Source organism: Eubalaena glacialis, chromosome 19, assembly GCF_028564815.1.
Source record: "Eubalaena glacialis isolate mEubGla1 chromosome 19, mEubGla1.1.hap2.+ XY, whole genome shotgun sequence".
In the NCBI taxonomy this organism is placed as follows: Eukaryota; Metazoa; Chordata; class Mammalia; order Artiodactyla; family Balaenidae; genus Eubalaena; species Eubalaena glacialis.
The window spans coordinates 43,028,053-43,047,793 of record NC_083734.1 but is presented as its reverse complement, the minus strand read 5'-3'; the positions used below and the strand labels follow the sequence as shown (position 1 = coordinate 43,047,793).

The 19,741-nt window shown below is 57.0% G+C and overlaps 1 protein-coding gene across 1 annotated transcript; it reads right to left on the bottom strand.

Annotated features, from left to right (window-relative positions):
- Positions 1-3,039: 3,039 nt before the first annotated feature.
- Positions 3,040-19,741, bottom strand: KCNH4 (potassium voltage-gated channel subfamily H member 4). The gene is made up of 16 exons (XM_061175627.1): positions 19,610-19,741; positions 17,491-17,724; positions 17,024-17,170; positions 16,773-16,897; positions 15,749-15,992; positions 15,285-15,442; positions 12,395-12,602; positions 11,161-11,355; positions 10,524-10,723; positions 8,306-8,555; positions 7,125-7,369; positions 6,426-6,464; positions 5,879-6,231; positions 5,507-5,613; positions 4,672-4,745; positions 3,040-3,435 (listed from the first exon to the last, which is right to left on the bottom strand). The coding sequence occupies exons 1-16, from the start codon at positions 19,683-19,685 to the stop codon at positions 3,040-3,042; spliced, it is 3,051 nt and encodes a 1,016-aa protein (XP_061031610.1). The 5' UTR covers positions 19,686-19,741.

Genomic DNA, 19,741 nt, shown 5'->3' with positions numbered 1-19,741 from the left:
ACCTCCGACCCGCCCCTCAATACTCCCAGGCGACTGACAGGGCGGAGAGACCAATGGGAGGCACTCTTGGCCGACTCTCAGGCGGTCCCGGCGTGGGGTGCGGGAGAGGCGGGAGAGCGCGCGCGAAGGACGGCAGGACTTGTAGTTCGCAGCGTTGGGAGGAGCCGGCGGCCGCCTGGGACTTAGGCTTAGGGTGGAGCCGGCGGCCGGCTAGGCGGAGCCCGGCCGGGAACTCTTTAAGGCCAGGCCTGCCGACCGCGTCATCGCGGATTCCAGGCACCCCGAGGGGAGGCGTTTGGCGGAGCGTTGCAAGAGTGCAGAAGGCTGTGTGTGCAGAATTGGGAAAGGAAAAACATGGTGTGAATGAATATGCACGTAAGGCCGCGTGGACCAGCCCTAAGCACTCGCTAACGCGGAGAAGCCCTTGTCCAAGCTTTCGGGCCAAGTCAGTTCTGGGAGCCCGACTGTTGGGGACATTCTGAGATGAGAAAGATGATGGAAGCGCTATAGAAAGGGCTCTCTGGAGGCTACTGGGTGGGGTCACAGGGAGAGCTCTTGCTACTGCCCAGCCGTAAACCGGGACCCTCCGCCATTGGCTCAACCCCAACCTCCGCCCCTGCCCCTGCCTCTCTCCATCCCCAACCAGAACCGGCTCTTGTCTCTGATGCCAAATACTGAGCCAGACCACTTCTGCCTTGTCGCTCCCCATACATCCATAAATGCAGATTGGAACCACTTCTGTTTGTCCCCACTTTGCCCTTCCTATGGATCAGGACTATTTCTATTTTTTCTGCTCCCCTCAGTATGGATTAGGACCGCTTCTGCTTCTGCCCACCCCCGACCCCGCAACACAGACCAGCATCTCCTCTGCTTCTGCATCCCACCCCCAGGGACACTACTCGGAACCTGTATGGAATCAAAGCTCACCCTATAGACAGCTGTGGGCCTCGTTGCTATGACACCAGCCAACACCCATCATACTCTGGAGCCTGAGCTGGAGAATCGACCTGGCAACCTGTCTGGGACAACCTGCCACAAAGCTGCCCATATCTGGTCACCAGGGTGCCTCTAACATCCATAATACCCACCCCTGCAGTGATCATCAGAGAAGTGAAAGCTAAGAAAGAAGAGAGACCTTAGGAGAGCAAAGGGGATGGGGCAGAGCGGAATTCCTAGCAGGTTCTTGGCTGGTGACAAGGGCTTCCTCCAGACCCTGCTGTACCTAGCTTGCAACAGGTAGAGGATCGGTTAATGCAGGATTGGTGGGGAGTCCCATGAGCCACCTTTCCAGGACTGGAGGTGGACCTGAGTCAGGGCCCTTCCCACATACCGTGTCTGAATCTGTGGCTTTGACCAGGTTGGGGGGAGGGTGGGTGTAATGGGCCCATAGTGACTCATTAAGGTTTCTGCCTCATCTCTGGGGCCTCTAGTGGCGTGAACATGGTGCCAAGTGGATTGGTTGGCACCTTTGCCCTCCTAGAGACAGCAACAGGGCCCTGGGATACTGTGGGGGAGTGACTATCGTGTAGGTTCCTCCAAAGCCCTGGGGCTATCAGACCAACCTCCAGAAATAGCCAGAGCCAAAAACTACAAAAATAAAGAGTTTATTTCCTATCCAAAAGTGAGCCCAGGGTGTTGGGTGGTAAAGGAGAGCTGGAGACCGGGGTGAATTTTCAAGAAGTCAGGGCCCTGAGTGAGACCATATTGGAAGGGGGAGAACAGGCGTGGCTGAGGTCTGGGGGTGGGGGAGGGGGAGGAGTGCTGCTGGGACTGTTTCAAGTTGCTGGCAGCAGAAGAGACCACTTTCAGTGTCGGCCTGCAGAAAGACAGAAACAAAGATGTTGACAGGCCCAGGCCCAAGCCCAGGGGTAGAAATAGACACTGCTGGGCCCAAAAGGCACCCACTGGGGTAAAGGAACCTGGGAGCACACTCTAAGGCAGGGATTGCAAACTGAGATACCCATAGAGACCAGATAAAGAATTCAAATGAGGGAAGCTAGCTGGGTGTCAGGAGATGATCAAGGAATGTGGGGACTGCAAAGAAGTGGAGAGTGCAGGTCTCATCCAAAGAGGACAGTGGCCACCCAACACCAGCTGATTATTGCCAGGTGCGGCGTTGGCCCAGGGTCGCCAGATCTCCCGAATTTGTTTAGAGAAGCTGGAATATCTGGATTTCTATGTGAACTCTCCTGATTTTCAATGTGACAACTCATTCATATTTTGAAAAAAGTGCTGTGAGAGTCAAAGAATACATATCTGGGGTCATCGGTTCATTTCCTATGTGAGCTGTGGGGTAAGGTGAGCCCCTCCAGCTTGGGCTGATGGTGGGAGGCCTAAGAAGTCTTGGGTTACTCAAATGTCAGCCAGGGGACTTCCCTGGTGGTCCAGTGGTGAGGACTGGGAGCTTTCACTGCTGAGGGCCCGGGGTTCGATCCCTGGTTGGGGAACTAAGGTTCCACAAGCCGCGCGGCGCAGCAAAAAAAAAAAAAAAATGCCAGCCAGGATTTCAAACCTACCCCTCTCGAAGCAACATTGCTTTCAAAGTCTCCAGCAGAGACCTGGGGGCTGGGACAAAAGACCTCATGGTATCACTAAGCTACCTCCGCACTGGAATCTGCAATCCATCCCTCTTGCTGTAGACACCAAGATCCTGCCTGCTCTTGCCTTAGTCTTCATTTCCCAGGCTGGATCTGGGGGCTTTTCCCTTCCCCTCTCTGCTCCCCCATCTCTACCTGCCTCCAGGTCCTGGGGAGAAAGCCAGACATCTCATCTGCCCAGCTCAGTGGGCACTGCGGTCCATCTCATGCCTGTTGGGTTCCACGGCCTCAGGTGGCTCCCCTCACAGAGGAGAATAGAGGAGGGTTTGGAAAAGGCAAAGGGTCAGAAGTGACCAGGCTTTGTTAAAAAGGTCAGAGAATCCAGAGCCAACCAGACCATCTGGTGGCTTCTAACCCAAGGCAGGAGGCCAAGGGGCCCAGCCCCTCCCTGGATGGCAGGCGTCAGTGCCCACCCCAAACAGGCCTGGGCCCGTGGCCAGGGTCAGTGGAACGTGTCTGACCTGGACCGGAAGCTGTGCCTCATGAGGCTTGAGTTCGGAGGTAAGGCCTCTGGCACTGGGGAGGGTCCCAGAGGGTCAGGCTCTGAGGGGTAAGGGGACAGCATGGAGGGTCTCAGGTCGGGGGGGGCAGCCCCCATCTCTGCTGTCCCCACACTGGCTGGGTAGTGGACCTCAGCGAGGGTAGTATCCTGGAAGCCAGGCAGTGGTCTGGACAAACAGGGAGAGATGCATGGAGGCCTCTGAGGTGCGCAAGGAGGATCTGGGGTCCAAGCCGAGACTGTTGGGTGGCCTGGGGGACCCAGCCTGGCCTGTAGCAGGTCCATCATGTGTCGAAGCTCCTGGCTAAGCTGAGACACTTCCCGGTTGAGACGGGAGATCTGTTGAAAACACATCAAATTGTCTCCCAGGTGCCATAACATTCACCACCCTCCTAGGTGCACTCCCTTCTACAGTTTACAAAGCTCTTTCATACCCACTCTCTGCTCATGGCCACCCTGAGAAGAAGACAGGACAGGGGTTATTTTCGTCTAGATGTAAATACCCCAGCCTCTTTCCAAAAAGGATTTGGGACGACAGCTATTGCTACTCCCCGCCACACACGCTTTGACAAGATGTAGAAAAAAGTGCTCAAAGAGGCCGCACAGCTGCGAAGTGACAGATGCAGGCTTACTCTCAGGTGATACATCACACGAGCTCGAGTGTCTATTCAGCGTTTTTCAAATTTCAGGGAGTACAGAATCAACTGAAAAACTTGTCAAAATGCCAATCTCTGGGCCCCACCCCAGACATTCCAGATTGGGTGAAGCCCAGGAGTCTGCATTTTAACAGGTTCTCTGGGTACTGCTGGACACCCAAGTTGGGGAACCACTGGTCTAGAAGAACCGCATGCGGAAGCAGGGCTGACCTTGAATCCTGCGGAACCGGGGCTGGCTCCGCCCCCAGCCTCAGGGCCCGCCCCAGCCCAGGTGCGCCCCGTGGGATGCCTGCTGTTTATCAGAACCCAGGCGAGCACTCCCGAGGGCTCAAGGGCTCGATCTGGCTGCTTTGTGGACGCAGCTCTGACATCCCTGAGGGGGAGGCGGAGGCACAGCCTGGGCAAACAGGATCAGGGCTCTTTCCGACCAGGATTCAGACCTGAGGGTCCAGGTCCCCTGGGGTTGAAGGCCTGCTCAGCCTCCCTGGCCACTGCCCCACTCATCAGGGGAGGGGGCCGGAAAGGACTGGAGCATGTGACTTGGTGGGGGGAGGGTCCCTGCAGGAGCAAATCCCATGGCGGTGGAGGGAGGAGAGACCCTCTTTTCTGGCTGGACCACCTGAGCCAGCTGGAAGGAGGGGAAGTAGCTGTCCCTGAGTACTTACAGTGTGCCAGGGACTGGGCCAGGCATGTATGTGCCCTCATCTCATCCTCACAACAACTCTGGGAAGAACGTATTGATTTCCCCATTTTCAGATGAGGAAGTTGAAGTTCAGAGTGATTGTGGGACGTGCCCAAGGTCTCCCAGCTAGTGTGAATATCCAAATTCAGGACTCTGGCTCCAAACCCTTTGAAATGCTCCTATACTAAGCACATCTCTGATCCCAAGGTTGGAGGGGAGGGGCCAGCCCCAACCCACCTCCTGGTTCAGCCTGCAGACCTTTTCCTTCACCTCCTCGGCCTCAGTGTCCACTTCCCGGCTGGGCATGGTCCCTGCAGACGGAGTGGGGAGAAGGGATGCTGGGTGAGTACAGGGAGCTCGAGTCTACAGCCTGGGCTGGGCCCTTCACTGGGCAGGCAGAGGGCAAGGGGAGAGGACGTTCTGGGGTCAGGATGCTGGGAAACCCAAGCTCTTCAGGATGGTTTCGTGGCCCTATCACTTCCCCAGCCCCTTCCCACCCCACCCCACGGAGAAGCACGGAGCTTCTCTTTGGTATCTGTTTTGTTTTTGTTTTTTTTTAGGCCGCACCGTGTGGGATGCGGGATCTTAGTTCCCTGACCAGGGATTGAACCCGTGCCCCCTGCATTGGGAGCACGGAGTCTTAACCACTGGACTGCCAGGGAAGTCCCTTCTCTTCGGTGTCTGAACACAACTGCTCTCCTGGTCATACCTCTATACCTTTCACCAACCGCCTTGCTCCTCCCCTCAAACTCCTGCCCACCCTTTAAGACTCACCTCTAGTGTCCCCTCATCTAGGAGGGAGGGTTAGAGGCTCCCTCCTCTCCCACCTCAGAGCCCTGTTCCTTGTCTCGGTCACGGCACTTAGCACCCTGTTCTGGAATCGTTTATCTGAGTACACAGGTGTCTCCCCCACTAGACTGGAAGCTCGCTAAGAGTGTGGACCAGGTCTGGGTCATCTGCGTGTTCCTAGCACAGCACCTGGCAGCTGGTAAGCCCTGACTACATGTGGGATGGATGGATGGACGGCCGACAAATGGGTGACTGTGAGTTGAAGTCCACTGCTGGCCCTTACCTGTAGGAGGCGCCTGTGAGTGAGACCTAGGGTGCTCAGGCCTCCTGCTGAACCGGAACGTAGGGGCCTCTGCTGTGCTGCCAGAGTCCTCAATGCCATCCACTATCCTGGGACGGAGGCAGTGGTCATCAGTCCCACAGGAAGAGGGTAAGGGCCAGAGCAGAGCAGGCAGAGGGTGAAAGGGGCTGCGGTGCCAGGGAGCTGGGGAGGAGCAGCCGTCAGAGAGGAGTGGGGTTGCAAGCTGTGGTGAATCAGGAAGGGCGGGGTGGGCAGATGGGGAGGAGCACTGGTCAGAATGCTGGGGACGGAGCCCAGAGAAGGTTCTGGAAGCCAGCAGGGGTATAGGGAAGGCAGGGGAGGCTGGCGTCTCACCGGGGACTGAGGTCCGGAGGTCCAAAGGTTCCCAGTGGGGGAATGAGAAGCTGGGGGAGCTTCCAGGCAGCAGAGCCCCTGGGGAGGCCATGAGGGGAGGGGCTGTGGCCCCGGCCAGCCAGGGCAGGGGAGGGGGTTGGGGACAAGGAAGGAGAGGAGACAAGGGCTGAGAATGGGGGCAGCTCCTCCCCCAAAAGGCTGACCAGGGAGCCCCGGGGCCGTGCTGGGCTGAGGTTGGGCAGCAGGAGGGACCGCCGGGGCCTGGGACCACCTCCAGGCTCGGCCCCAGCCTCAGCCTCTGTGACGGATGGCTGGGTCTTGTCTGAGGAGGAGCCCAGGCTTTCCGAGCGGGGCTGTGGGCAGAGGGGGCAGCTGATGTCACAGGGCAGTGACCAACAGGCGCCTTCAGTAAGCAACAGCCTTCACTGGCGGTTGCTGCTCCCCACCCCCTCTCCCTTCACCCTGCAGCACAGCAGCCAAGGAAAGGTGCCCCCCACTCCCGTCTTCTCCCATGCAACCTCAACCCCACCCAGGAAGGGTGCGTTACCTGGGAGAGGCGAGGGGATCGGGAAAAGCGGCAGAGGCCCTGCAGGAACACGGGCGGGGGGGGGGGGGGGTTCAGGCTGACTCACACCTCCCCGCTCCCCCGGTGCAGCACCTCCTAGTCCCACCCACCAGTGTTGTGGGGTTTGAGAATGTGGGACCTTTTTGTGGAATTGAGTCAGAGATACCCCCAACTCCGACTCAGAGAAATCCTGAGTGGCAACATAAGTCTGAAAAGCAGTAAAAGACCAAGGTCTAAGGTGTAAACGACAGACTTGGCCCAGAGCCTAAACCAAAACGGGCCCAGGAAACATTTGGTGAGTGGAGAAGAGGAAGCCCCAGGGGATGAGGCCCAGTCCAGAGAGGGAGGGAATTGATGGAGGAGGAGCACACGAAGTGGGGGGGTGGGTCCTTTGAGGATACTGGAGTGAGGCGGAAGTGGGGCCAACAGGGTATGGGTCAGCAGAGTTGGAAGTAGACGTGGTGAGAGATGGTCCATGGGGTTGGATAATGGCCAATGGAGTAGGGTCAGTGGGTTGGAAGATGTTAAGCATGGAAGGGGCAATGGAAGGGGGTGGCTGGAGTTGAGAGGTGATGTTTTCAGGGTGGAAGGAATTCATGAAGCTCTCTCTGGGGCTGGGGGGTGGTCTACTTTGAAGGAGGCGACCTCAGAGGAGGTGGAGGCCATAGGGAGTCTACATACATTGGTGTCAGAGCCCTGGCGCAGGTTGAAGGTGAGGTCCCGGGGCAGGCCAGCCCTGAAGGCAGCCCCGTACTCAGGATAGAGCCTCAGGACTTCAGCCAGCCCTCGGCTGCTCAGTTGCTGCAGGCCACAGTAGGTCAGTGCCTTCACGTCGGCGCTGGTCTTCAGCACGTAGCTTGGAGCTGTGCCTGACCCAGGCTCCTGCCCTGGCTCAGGGATATCTGCCCCAATCAGGTCTCCTTTTCCTGTGGGTAAGAGATGGGGACAGTCAGCTGGGGCAGAGGGACGAAGAGGATATTAGTGGATATGAGGGATGGTCAATGTGTTTGAAGGATGGCTGAAGGGGGGGGGGGTCAATCGATGGGATTGGTGGAAATAATGGAGTTGGCAGAAGGTCAGTGGAGAATGACTGGTGAAGTTGGGAGACAGTCAATTGGGGATGTCAGTAAAGCTAGAGAAATGATCGATGGAATTGGATGATCAATAAAGAATGGCCAGGGACTTCCCTGGTGGTCCAGTGGTAAAGAATCCGCCTTGCAATGCAGGGGACGTGGGTTCGATCCCTGGTCAGGGAACTAAGATCCCACATGCCACGGGGCAACTAAGCCTGCATGCCACAACTACTGAGCTCACACACCTCAACTAGAGCCTGCATGCTGCAAACTACAGAGCCCATGCGCCACAACTACAGAAGAGAAAACCCACACACCACAGCTAGAGAGAAGCCCGCGCGCTGCAACGAAAGATCCCACAGGCCTCAATGAAGATCCCACATGCTGCAACTAAGACCCGACGCAGCCAAAAATAAATAAAACAAATAAATAATAAATTAATTTTAAAAAATAAATAAATGAAAATTAAAAAAATAAAGAATGGCCAGAAGGGTCAGTTAAAGGGTAGAGGTCAATGGAGTTGAGGGTCGATGGAAAAGGGTCAGTGGAGTTGGGAGATGGTGCAATGGGAAAGGATCAATTGACTTGGGGGACAGTCACTGGGGAAGGGTTGATGGGTTCAGGGATGGCCAATGGGATTAGGGGAGAGCCCAAGGGGTATGGTCTAAAGGGGATGGTGGTAGGGAGCCAGGACCAAGAGAGAGTACCCAGTCCCTAGATTCCTGGCCACTCCCAAGGCCTCTGGGGGAAGGTTTTGGGGTAGGTAGAGGGTGGTGGTGGGATCCTCACCCAGGATGGCCAGCACCATGTTGTCCCGGAGCACCTCCAGTGAGCCGGAGCAGACATAGTAGTGCGCCTGCAGGGCGTCCCCGCGGCGCAACAGGTACTCGCCCGGAGCGCAGAACGAGGTCTTGATGTGCAGGGAGAGGGCCCGCAGGCAGCCCCTGCTCGCTGCTCCAAACAGCGGCAGCTGCAGGATCTCCCGATTCAGGTGCATAGCAATGTCAGCTCTCAGCTCGTCTGGGAAGTCACGCAGTAACTGCATAAGGGGCATAAGTATTTCTGGCCATCCCCCTGAAGCTGCTACTTGAGCTCTACAGATGTGCTGAGCTGTCTCCAAGGACAGAGCTCAAGTTACCCATTTCTGACCTTCAGGAAGACTTCTGTGTGTCTCACCTCAATTTGACTTGTGTGTGGACCTCCCAACCCAAGTCCCGGGGCAGAGACTAGGTCTTCTCCTGTCTGTCCACTGCTCACGGCTACATACACTGGTCACTCACACATCCTGGTTACTCAACCCCATGTATACAAGGACCATCCCTGGTGAATCAGCCTTCAGCTGGAAGTCAGGAGACTAGAAATCAGCTCTGCATAAATCCCTGTGGACTTTGGGCAATCCATTTCCTCTCTCTGGGCCTCAGTATCCCCATCTGTAAAACGCAGGGTTACACTAGACCTTGAATTTTACCAATGACCTCCCAGGGGCCAAACTTAATGTTCATGGTTCGGTTCCATCCTCGTCTTATGGAGGATGGAACCGAACCCCTCGGCCACTCTGGCTTGCTTACCTCTCCCTCTTGTCCCCCTTTCTTCCCCAGGCTCCTCTTCCTCAGCTATCTTCTCACTGTCCACACTCTCCCTGCATCATGGCAACCAGCCAGGACTTCTACCTCCTTGTGAGCCCGGAGCCCTATCTCTGGGTCCAGACCTGTATTTTCAACTACCCACGGGGCAACCTCCACCTGGATCCCCCTAGGCACCACACCCTCATCATGGCCCAACCCTGGACTCTCACTTTCACCCCTAAGTCCAATCTTCCTCCTGTAATGCCTCCATCCCACCCTTGGCCAAAACCAGAAACCTGGGAATCACTTTGAGCTCCTTTCCTGCAACCAGCGCATCACCAAGTCCCAAGGCTCCTGCTCTCAGAAATACCTCCTGGGGCTTCCCTGGTGGCGCAGTGGTTGAGAATCTGCCTGCCAATGCAGGGGACACGGGTTCGAGCCCTGGTCTGGGAAGATCCCACATGCCCCGGAGCAACTGGGCCCGTGAGCCACAACTACTGAGCCTGCGCATCTGGAGCCTGTGCTCTGCAACAAGAGAGGCCGTGACAGTAAGAGGCCCGCCCACCGCGATGAAGAGTGGCCCCCACTCGCTGCAACTAGAGAAAGCCCTCGCACAGAAACGAAGACCCAACGCAGCCAAAAATAAATAAATAAATAAATAATTAAAAAAAAAAAAAAAAAAAGAAAATAAACTTGTTTAAAAAAAAAAAAAAAAAGAAAGAAATATCTCCTGGATCTGCAGGCCACTCCCCAGCCTTAAAATGTGGCAGGATAAAATCTAAATCCAAGGCCATCCATGAGCTGGGCCTGCCCACCTCCCCAGCCTGGTCTCTTCACTCCTCTGTCCCTCATCCCTCCACAGCGCTCACACACCCCTTCCTGAAGGCTCACTGAACCACTTCCAGTTCCCTGAACTCACCCTGCTCTTTTGCGTCAATATTTCCAGACCTGTGTTCCTACTGCTCTTTCTGCCTGGAATGGCCTTCTGGCCCCAGGCCAATTTTCTTCTTGTCCTTCACGATGTCCCCTCTTCCGCGACGCCTTCCCTGCCTCCTCTAGGCCCAGACACAGTGAGGGCCCCACTGCACCAACCTCCTCCAGTACAGTCCCATTCACAGCATAACTATTTGTTTACCCGGCTGCCTCCCTCACCAGACTGGTGCCTTCCTGAGGGCAAGGGCTGGGGGTAATCGTTCCCCAACCCACTGTGTCCAGCACAGAGACTGGCCGGAAGCAGGTGCTCGAAAATGGTGGCTGAAGGGAGCATGGCATTAGCCATGTGTAAAGGAAAAGGGATGTGGATTCCGGTGGGTGCGTGCCCTTGTGAACCGCACCTCGTCTCCCCGCACCCCATTTGCCTCCAGCCCAAATGCTGAGAGGCAGCGACCCCTTTCCCACTGCACCTCCGCGCTCCGGGTACCACCGGGAGCCCCGCGCACTACCTCGTTGGCGTCGATGCCGCTGTTGACTGTCCACGTGGTCTGGAAGTACTCGAGCATGCGCTGCTTGAGCGGCCGGGGCAGGCGGTGCACACGGATGAAGTCCTTGAGCTCCTTCATGCGGCTGTGGTAGAGGGAGCGGCGCGAGTACATGCGCTGGATGATGGCCGTCACGTTCCCGAACACCACTGCGTGCATCAGCGCTGCGGCGCACAGCAGGCAGTCAGGGGCGGCCACCCCTCCGGCCTCCTCCCCCCGCAACGCCCCCTGCCGTGGATGGGTCTCTAGATTCCTGGGGGAGGGGCAGGTGAACCAGTGGGCTCCTGCGTGCCTAGGTGCTGGGTTGGGGCAGGGAATAGAGGGTGGTCCTGAGAGGGGTCAGACTCGATGCTCCTCTCATGCCCGCCCGCCCGCCCCATGAAGTCATGAACTTGGGCTTCCCATTCCTTTTGCAAGAGACCCTCCTGTTTGTGGCATCCCCCCAGGGCCGGCACGTAGCAGGTGCTGAGCAAACACCTATGAATAAATGCACGAGTGTCTGGTCGTGGGTGGACACCTTGCCTTCCCTGGGCCTCAGTTTCCCCACCCGCACGCTGGGCTTAGCAGGGCCACCCCGGGGGCTTGGCAGGCCCGGCCTCACCGCCTATGAGCATCGTGCAGATGGAGAAGATCTTCTCGGCGTCAGTGTTGGCGCACACGTTGCCGAAGCCCACGCTCGTGAGGCTGCTCAGCGTGAAGTAGAGCGCAGCGATGTAGGCGCTGCGCCGCGACGGGCCACCCGCAGAGCCGTTGACATAGGGCACCTCCAGCCGCTTGCCCAGCTCGTGCAACCAGCCTAGGGGGTGGAGGGATGCAAGGGGCCCCGGCTGCGCGAGCAGTGGAGGATGGGGTTTCCTTGAGCTGCCTTCACTTGACCTTGGTCGAGTATTCACAGAGGCGAGGGGAGGTTTGCACAGGAAATGTAAGGAGCAGCCCGTGCCCGGGCCTCCCCACGGTGAAGTGGTTACCGTTGCAGTTCAAGGCTACCAACTCCCTACACGGCTGACTGTTTAGGGGCCCCTTCCAGTCCCTAATAGTTTAAGTGCTTCCTGTGTACAGCGTGCTGGGACTTGACCCAAACATGCTCCCTGCGCTGGTGGAACTTACAGTCTGGAGGGGAAAGACATGAAATAAATCATTACAGGTGGAAAGCAGCTACTAAAAAGGAAGTATGTCTTCGGAATCATAATGGGTTAGGGAGAGCCAACCCAGTTTGGTGGGGGGTATGGTTCCTGAAGGGCTCCCTTAAGACAGAGCATTTTAGTTGAGACCACAAGGATAGAAAAGTGGCTTAGGAAGAAGGGAGGGAAGACAAAAGGGAGAGGATTCCAGAGAGGAAAACACGTTCAAGGCCCAAAGTGAGAAAGCAGTACATCCTGGGTGCTGGAGGGAGGCCAGGGTGGCAGCAGCACAGGGGGCCTGGGAGGAAGGGAAGTCAGGTAGGGGTAGAGAGGGCTGCAGGACCACGTACGGTGTGGACTGAGTGTGGACTTTATTTTGAGGAGAGTGGGGAGCCACCAAATGAGTCCCGTCAGGGGTACTTAGCCTCTGCCCAAAACACCTTCCCCACCTTCAGAGTGTTTCCCATACTGTATTTTGATTGCCTGTCACCGGTCTTGCTCCCCTGCTATGCTGTGAGTCCCCCCAAGGCAGAGCCCATGGCTTCAAATCAGCATTCCCAAGCCTGATCCAGCAAGGAGCTCATGCATGTTTATCGGATGAGTGGAGGAATGTGGGGTAGGGGTGGGGTTCCTGGTGGAGGTGTCAGCTTGGGGGCCTGCGTGGACAGGGCAGGTGGAGGGGCGGTCAGTGAAAACCTGGGGTCAATGGCTCACCGATGTCCCAGAGCAGCGGGTCGTTGGCCTGCATCTCCCGGCGCCCGATGACATACCAGACGCAGGCCATCCAGTGGGCAAGGAGCGCAAAGATGGACATGAGCAGCGTGAGAACCACGGCGCTGCACTGCGAGTACCGCTCCAGCTTCTGCAGCAGCCGTAGCAGCCGCAGCAGCCTCACCGTCTTCAGCAGGTGCACCAGCGACGTCTGCGGGAGTGAGGGCGGTGGGGGAGGCTGTCAGCAGGCCCCCCATGTCCCTTGCCAGCGCCTTGCCACCAGATGCCCTGGAGCTAGGGGAAGCTTCCCCAGGAAAAGTATCCCTGCTGTGCTGAGAAGGTGAGCAGGAAATGCAGGGGGGAGAGGATAACACTGAAACTAATGACGGCTAACAGTAAGTATTACGTGTGTCAGGCACTGGGCTAAGTATTCGTAATCCTCATTAAAAAAGTATGCCTTCAGTCCAATTACCATCATCATTGCCAGTTTGCAGAGGAGTAAACTAAGGTTCAGAGAGGCTACTGACTTGCTCAAGGTCACAGACCAAGGAAATGATGGAGCTGGGACTCAAATCTGAGATGACACCAAAGTCCGTTTTGTGCTCTACTGCTTCTTAGCACCTCAGCTGGTGAAAGGGCAAGTCTGGGTCAGAGGTGGGGCAACAGACAGAAATTTCTCTGGCCCTTGCTCAAAGTCCCCAGTGTCCTAGGTACAATCAGCTGTGGACAGGGGAAGGTTTAGGGACCTCGCCCCTTGTGGGTCAGCTGCAGATGAGAGGGTCACACCGAAATGTTGAGGGAAGGAGAGCAGGGATGAGGGTGCTTGGGCTGTGAGGTCTCAGCCCTTGTGGGGTTCAGTGACGGTTGATGGAGCTAGTGGCACCTAGGAAGGGTCCTGTAAACGTTAGCTAACGTTACCACTCTGACTGTTTTCGTTGTGCTTTGATTAGCCTTCCTGTCTTAGATGATGAGCAGGTGGGGGCTTATCTTCTTGCTACTCTGGGTGGGGCAGCTTGGAGGCTAGGGCTGGGGGCTCTGGGGCAGCGTCTGGGGATCTCGGTATGAAGGCCCTTCACTGTCCTTTCAGGGGCCTCCAGGAGCATCCCCCATAGCCCTGGCCCTACACAGCTCCTGAGTCACTGCCTGCCATTTTCTCTAATTTTAGGCAAGGGAGTTGGAGAGGAGGTGGCTTTGATTCCCCCACATGGACACTCTCCAGGGCTTAATGCCTGCCCCCAGCTTCCAGAGCTCCTGACTCCAACCTTGAGTTCTTCAAGGCTTCCCTTTGTCACCTGTCCCTGGGTCCTGCTCCCTTGGGGCCCTCCTCTCATTCTCCTTGGACCAGAATGTCTCAGGCCTGGCCGCTTGAAGTCCACAGCTCTGCCGGTGCCTACTTATCCTCCATCTTTGCTCTGCCTCGCTCCAGCCCCACATTGCTCCTCCTCTCCCCTCATGCCAGGCCATCCGCTCAGGTACCCTGGTTTCCCGGGAAGCAGGGTAGCATGTTGGAAAGAATACCAGACCAGGAGTCTAGAGACCTGGTTCCAGTCTCCTGCCTGCCACTGCTAGCTGTGTGACCTTCAACAAGCCACTCAACCTCTCTGAGCCTCTGCATCTGCCTCTGAGAAAGAGAGATACGAGAATCTGCCCTGAAGGGTTACTGTGAGGTTCATATGTGATGATGTGTGAAAGAACTTAGTAAACTGTAAAGTGGTCCTGAAAGTACCAGAGGAGGGGGGACTGCCTGGTGGGCACAAAAACCGGGGGCGGGGGGTGCACTCAGGGGAGGGGTGGGGAGCCCTGCTTGGAATGGCTGGAGCCTCAGGGCAGACACACCTACATGCACGTGTGTGGGAGCGTGCACACACGTGTACACAGCCAGGAGAAGAGGCCCACAGCCCGTTGGCGGCTAGTTAAATCCGGCTGCGTGTAGGTGGTTTCCCGCTATAGCTGAGGGTGGCAGGGAGAGGAGCACACAGGGAAACTGCTCCCCACCTCCCCACTCAGCAACCAAGGGGGTCTGGGGACACGGGGTGGGACTCCCTCTCCCTGGGCCAGAGAAGACCTAGTATCTGCCAGCTGGGTTCAGAGCTGACCACCTAGGGCGCCTCCAGGCAGTCCCCAGGGAGCTGGGAGGATGCAGGTCCTGGGACTCTCCGCCTCCAAATCCACTCCGCAGCCTCTACCTCCCTGTCTTGGCTTACTATGCTCCCCCCAGATGCTCCCTCTTCTTGTCTCCTGCCCGCCAGGTCCTAGTCTGTCTAAGGTCTAGCTCTGCTCTCACCTGCTCCCACAGGAACCCTTCCCAGACCACCCTAGCCTCTGCCCAACTGCCATGCTTTGGCTTCCTAGGCACTGGCCAGATTTCAGCTCATTTTTGCGGGAGCCCACGTTCCAGCCTGGAACTCCAAGGTCGGCTAGCTCCGTGCCCAGCCCCCACGCAGCAATACCTTGGTCCCATCTTGCACTCCATTCAACTCTTCTGTTCCTGCTGTCCCCACCAGCTTAGCTACCGAGAGGCTGAATTCTTATCACTTTTCTCCACAGTGACCATGCCACACACAGTGCTTTGCAGACAGCTAAATGCTCATCCTTTGTTTGTTAAATAGAAATGTGAAAAGTGCCACTCATTTGGCTTCAGACCAATGCCGCCTTGGTAGCCCTACTTAGCTTTTCATTTGTCTCAGCTTCCCTCAGAGATTGTGAGCTGAGCTCCCCAAGAGCACAGACCCTCTCGGACCCTTCTCAGCTTCTAGCGCTGGGCTCTGCCCATCACAGATGCCTAACAAATATTCGCAGATGACTGAGTCTGGGACTGAGGTGGGTCCCTTAATGGGAGATGCTGTGCTGAAGTTGGGCAGCTAGGCTGCAAGGTGGGACAGGGATCACTTACCACGGTGATGTTGAAGACGTAAAGCAGGTCAAAAGGCAGAGCAGCAATAAGGTCAACAAAGAACCAGGTGGCCAGATAGTGGAGGCCAATGGAACGAGGAGCAGAGACCACTTGGCCGGACTGGGACACATAGGTGGTGCGGAAGTTCAGGATGATATCTGGGGGTGCAATAGGCTGTTACTAGGGGGCCTTGGCCAAGGGCAAGAGACTCAGAATGGAGTTGGACGCAGGAATGGGGAAGATGCATTGGGCTTCAGGCTGGTCCTTAGGGAGGAGAGGTCTAAAGGCTGAAGTCTCCAGGGGTCAGGGGTCAGGGGTCAGGGCTCACAGACCATGAGGACTAAAAGACCCAGAAATGGGTAGGCTCTGACTGCCTGGGTCCTGCAGGCCCAGGACGGAGCGAGGCTTGGATGAGTGGGTCCCTCCAGCCCACCAGCCAGGGTACGTGGGGCAGAGCGTCTAACCGAGGATGAAGAGCATCTCCACGGCAATGTCGCTGACAAGGGTGTGTCGGGAAGTGATGGGGGTGTCGTCATCATCTGAGAAGCAGACATTGTAGGGGACGGTGACCGCAACGTAGAAGGTGGCGAGGAGGATGAGGCCGTCCCAGATGGCCTTGGGCACGCTGTAGTGGAGGAGGAGGCAGCGGGACCCCCCCACGGAGGCCACCTTGTATTCGGGCACTGATGGCTTTGGCTCAAACACGTTCTAAGGGGAGAGGGGTGGCGGTTGGGGACACTTGGGGGAAAGAGGAGCCAAGGCTGGGGGGAGGGAGAGGTAAAGAATGGGGAAGGGGAGAGTGGGCACTGCAGGCGTGACCACGAGAGGAGGTAGAACGTGCAGGAGAGGGGGTCGGGGCTGGCACCTGACACTTCCTTCCTCTGCCAACTTACTGCTCAGGCCCCCTTTTGTATCAATCATGTTTTTTTGGGGGGGGCAGGTATGTCTAAGGATTGACCTTCACCCTGCTTGAGAAGGTGATTATGACAAGTCAGGCACAAGCCCTGGCTTGAGAGGTCACTAGCTTCTCCTTCAAGTTCCTCTTGGGTTCTAGGGGTGCAGTGGAGGATGAGTATACCCCAGGGATGAGGGGAGGATGGCATGGTGCACCCCATTCGCTGTAGCCATAACACACTGCACAGACGGTTGGAGACCCATGGCTTCCTCAGGGTCTTAGGAGTGGTACACAGGGCTAGATGCCAGGCCCCCAGTGGGGGTTTTCTCCCTGGAACCACAGTTAGTGATTTCGTGCCCCCACCTTGTGACATCATCAGAGCAGGGTAATGGCAATCACAAGGAAGCAAGGGAGATGGGGATGGAAGGAGACGTGAGGGAACATGGGATAGAGCAGAGAGCCATACATGAGAAATGGGCGGATAGAGGAAAAAGCCTCTGGAGGGAGATCAGACAGACAGAGAAACAGGGACACAGTAACAAGGGTGCCTCAGAAACACGGCTGGAAGATGCTGGGGTGGAGATAGGACTCACATTGGTTTTCATGCCTCCCTGGCCCCGGCGGCCAAAGTGGCCAGTCAGTCGGTGTAGGACAGTATGGCTCTGCCTCCTGGTGGATCGAAGTCTCAAGCTGGCTCCCCTCCTGCCAAGGGAGTTTTCTGTTGGGAAGAAGGGTACGGAGATAAGTGGGGGCACATCCCATGAGGCTGAGTAGGGAGAGGTCTTCTGTGACCTTGGGCAAGGACTTCTGAGCATTCATGCCTTCTCCCCAGTCTTGCAGTTACCATGATTACTGTCGCTGTGGCCTCCTGGGGGGCCAAGTCCTGGGCCTCCACTCTGAGTGATGTCCTTGAAGGAAAAGAGGAAAAGTACAACGTCCCCCATCTCATTCTTGATGGGCATCATGTCCAGGAGGCACCAAAAGGCTGAGCCTGTAGGTGTGGAGAAATGGAGGGAGAGGGTGAGCAGCCCATGGCATCTCTTTCTCTTTCATCCCCCTTGGTTCCTGGGCATAGTCAAAGGGCTTGGCCAAGGTTTAGTGCTGGAAAGAAGCCCAGAGATTATGTCAGCTATCTCCTTCACCTTCCTGATGGGAGAACCACGGCCCAGAGAGGGTCAGGGATGCACTCAGTGTCACACAGTCAGCTTGTGGCAGTGTGGGGACCAGCACCCAGGCTTCCACTGTGCCAAGTGGACTCTGGCTAAGGCCTGTGGTCTGGGCAGGACTGCAGGGCAGGCCAGGCCCCCTCACCATCCTTTCGGTAGAAGCAGATTTCAGCCCGGTGCTCCTGATGGCCCTCCAGGGCCTTGTGCAGCCTCTGCAGGGCTGGCTCACTGGTCTCTGGACCGTAGAGGAAACGGCAGTTGCAGGTTTTCTGCATGACCTCAGTTCGGCCGTAGCCTGTGAGCTCACAGAAGCCGTCGGAGCAGTAGACAATGGGAAAGCCCCGTGGGCCCTGTGTGTTGGCCAGCAGGAAGTTGCTGTCTGTGGGAAGAAGAGGTCAAGGTCAGGTCAAGGCCAGGAGGAGAGCTCAGCTTCCAGGTGGGCCATACCTCCCCCAAGCTGTGGTCAGAGATCCCAGAGCCAGAAGCTTCCCAGGCTCCCATGTGATTCCTGGATCCCCTTTGGGATATTCTGAAATGAGAGTAAGAAGAGATAGAGCAAAAGGACAGGGACTTAAGGGTGGGAGAATCGGGAGAGGGACTACTAGGGGGTTGGAAAAGGAACCCCGAGAGGTCATGAGGTTCATCCTCCTGCCTTCAAGCTGGTGAGCTGTCACTGTAGGAGGCAGCACAGCATGGTAAGGGCATGGGCTCCAGCACCCACCTCTGCCACTTACTGGCTGTGTAACCTTGGGCAAGTTAATGAACTCTTCTGTGCCTCAGCTTCCTTATCTGAAAGGCGGGGGATAACATGTCTTCCTTGCATGGTTGGTGTGGGAGTTACATGAGTTACCTGGGAAGAACAAATCCTGGCACATAGTAAGTGTTACACCGAGAAGGTGAAATGATGCCCCGCATTCGCCCAGCTTTCAAAGTACATCCATAGCCACTATCCTATCATCCTATTAGAGAGTGAACAGGGCAGAGATTCTGGTGATATCATGCCCATTTTATTGATAGGAAACCCAAAGGCAGAGATTATCCAAACTCACAAATCTCCTTTGTTGGGGGAGGAAGACAGTGATGGGTAGCATCCTTATTCCCTGCCTTTCAGGAAAGGTCCTCTTTTTAGCATCCTTTAGCTAATTTCAGAGGGTCTGTCCCAGTGCTCGAAGTCTGACAGGCTTGAGCAATGAAGGTGTGGCTCCAGCAACCCCAACAACAGAACCTGAGCTGGCTCCCTCCAGCTCCAATGGGCGGGAGGCCTCAGGGGGGCTCTGTGGGCCATCTAGGGACAGACTCAGCTGAGGGAAGGGATCTGAGACACAACCAGTCCTGGGGCGCTATGAGGGGTGAGTGTCTGGGGGTGGAGCGGCTGATGGGGATACTGCAGGTGCCTGGGAGGCGCTGGGCCCTGGGCAAGCAGCCTCCTTCTTCCATCCCAGGCCCGTTGCCTGGGTGATGGCCGCTATGGAAACAAGGGAGGTGTGTGTGGGGGCGGGGTGGGGAGGCGGGTAGGGCCCCGGCGGCTCGGTTTCCGCCCTCAGGTACCGCTCCCCCCATCCCAGCCAGGGTGTCCCAAGGGGGGCAAGGGGAGATCTCTCAGTACCAAAGTAGGAAAAGGGAACGGCGGGAGAAGAGGCGGGTAAGGAGGATTGTGGCTGTCCAAGGTGCTGAACCTGGAACCCAAGCTGGGATGGGGGGGTAGGCAGTTCCCTGTGTCACACAGACCGCCCCCCTCTTCCTGCCTCACCTCCCTCAGACACAGAAGCTCTACGACTCGGGGGCGCGTGACCTCAATCCAAGCTAGGTCCTGCCGAAGTCTGATCTTTTCTCTCTCTCTTTTTTCTTCTGAGGGAAGTGGATGCTGGAGTCGTCTGGGAGTAGACCCCAGAGCGTCTGCCCATTTCGTCCCACCTCCGCGTCTTGGATACCCCCTCACACGCCTCCAGCAGAGCTCAGCCCGAGAGTGGGCGGCTCCCAAGGACTCTTCTCCGCTTTGCGGCACAAAGAGCCTTTCCTGCTTCCAGTCAAACAACCCCAGCCTTGGCCCCCCACACACTCTTGGTCCTCGCCCGCCTCCCCTCCCAGGGCGCTCCCAGTCCTGTTCCTTTACCGCGGCTTGGCTTTGGGAGTTCCTAGACCCTCAACTCCACTCTCTCTCCTCCCCTCGGGTCTCTCTCACCATATCCAGGAGACCCGCGCCAGCGCCGAAGGAGACTTGACCCCTAGCTCGAACCCCCAGCCTCAGCCTCCGGCCCACTCACGCGTGCGGTCGAAGCGGGTGGCGATGGTGTCCAGGAAGGTGTTCTGCGGGGCCAGTAACCCCTTCATGACCGGCATGGCCTCGGGGCGCGGGCTCGAGGCGCGGCGCTGTGGGGCGTTCAGCGCGGCCGGGC

What these genes read in the sequence shown, in the direction of transcription:
- KCNH4 (XM_061175627.1), bottom strand. Translation starts at nt 19,685, where the DNA reads ATGCCGGTCATGAAGGGGTTACTGGCCCCGCAGAACACCTTCCTGGAC. An exon ending in GGAGATGCTCTTCATCCTCG is followed by an intron (nt 15,443 to 15,748) that starts GTTAGACGCTCT and finishes TTGCACCCCCAG; the next exon opens with ATATCATCCTGAACTTCCGC. An exon ending in GATCCCCTCGCCTCTCCCAG is followed by an intron (nt 6,232 to 6,425) that starts GTAACGCACCCT and finishes CTCTGCCCACAG; the next exon opens with CCCCGCTCGGAAAGCCTGGG.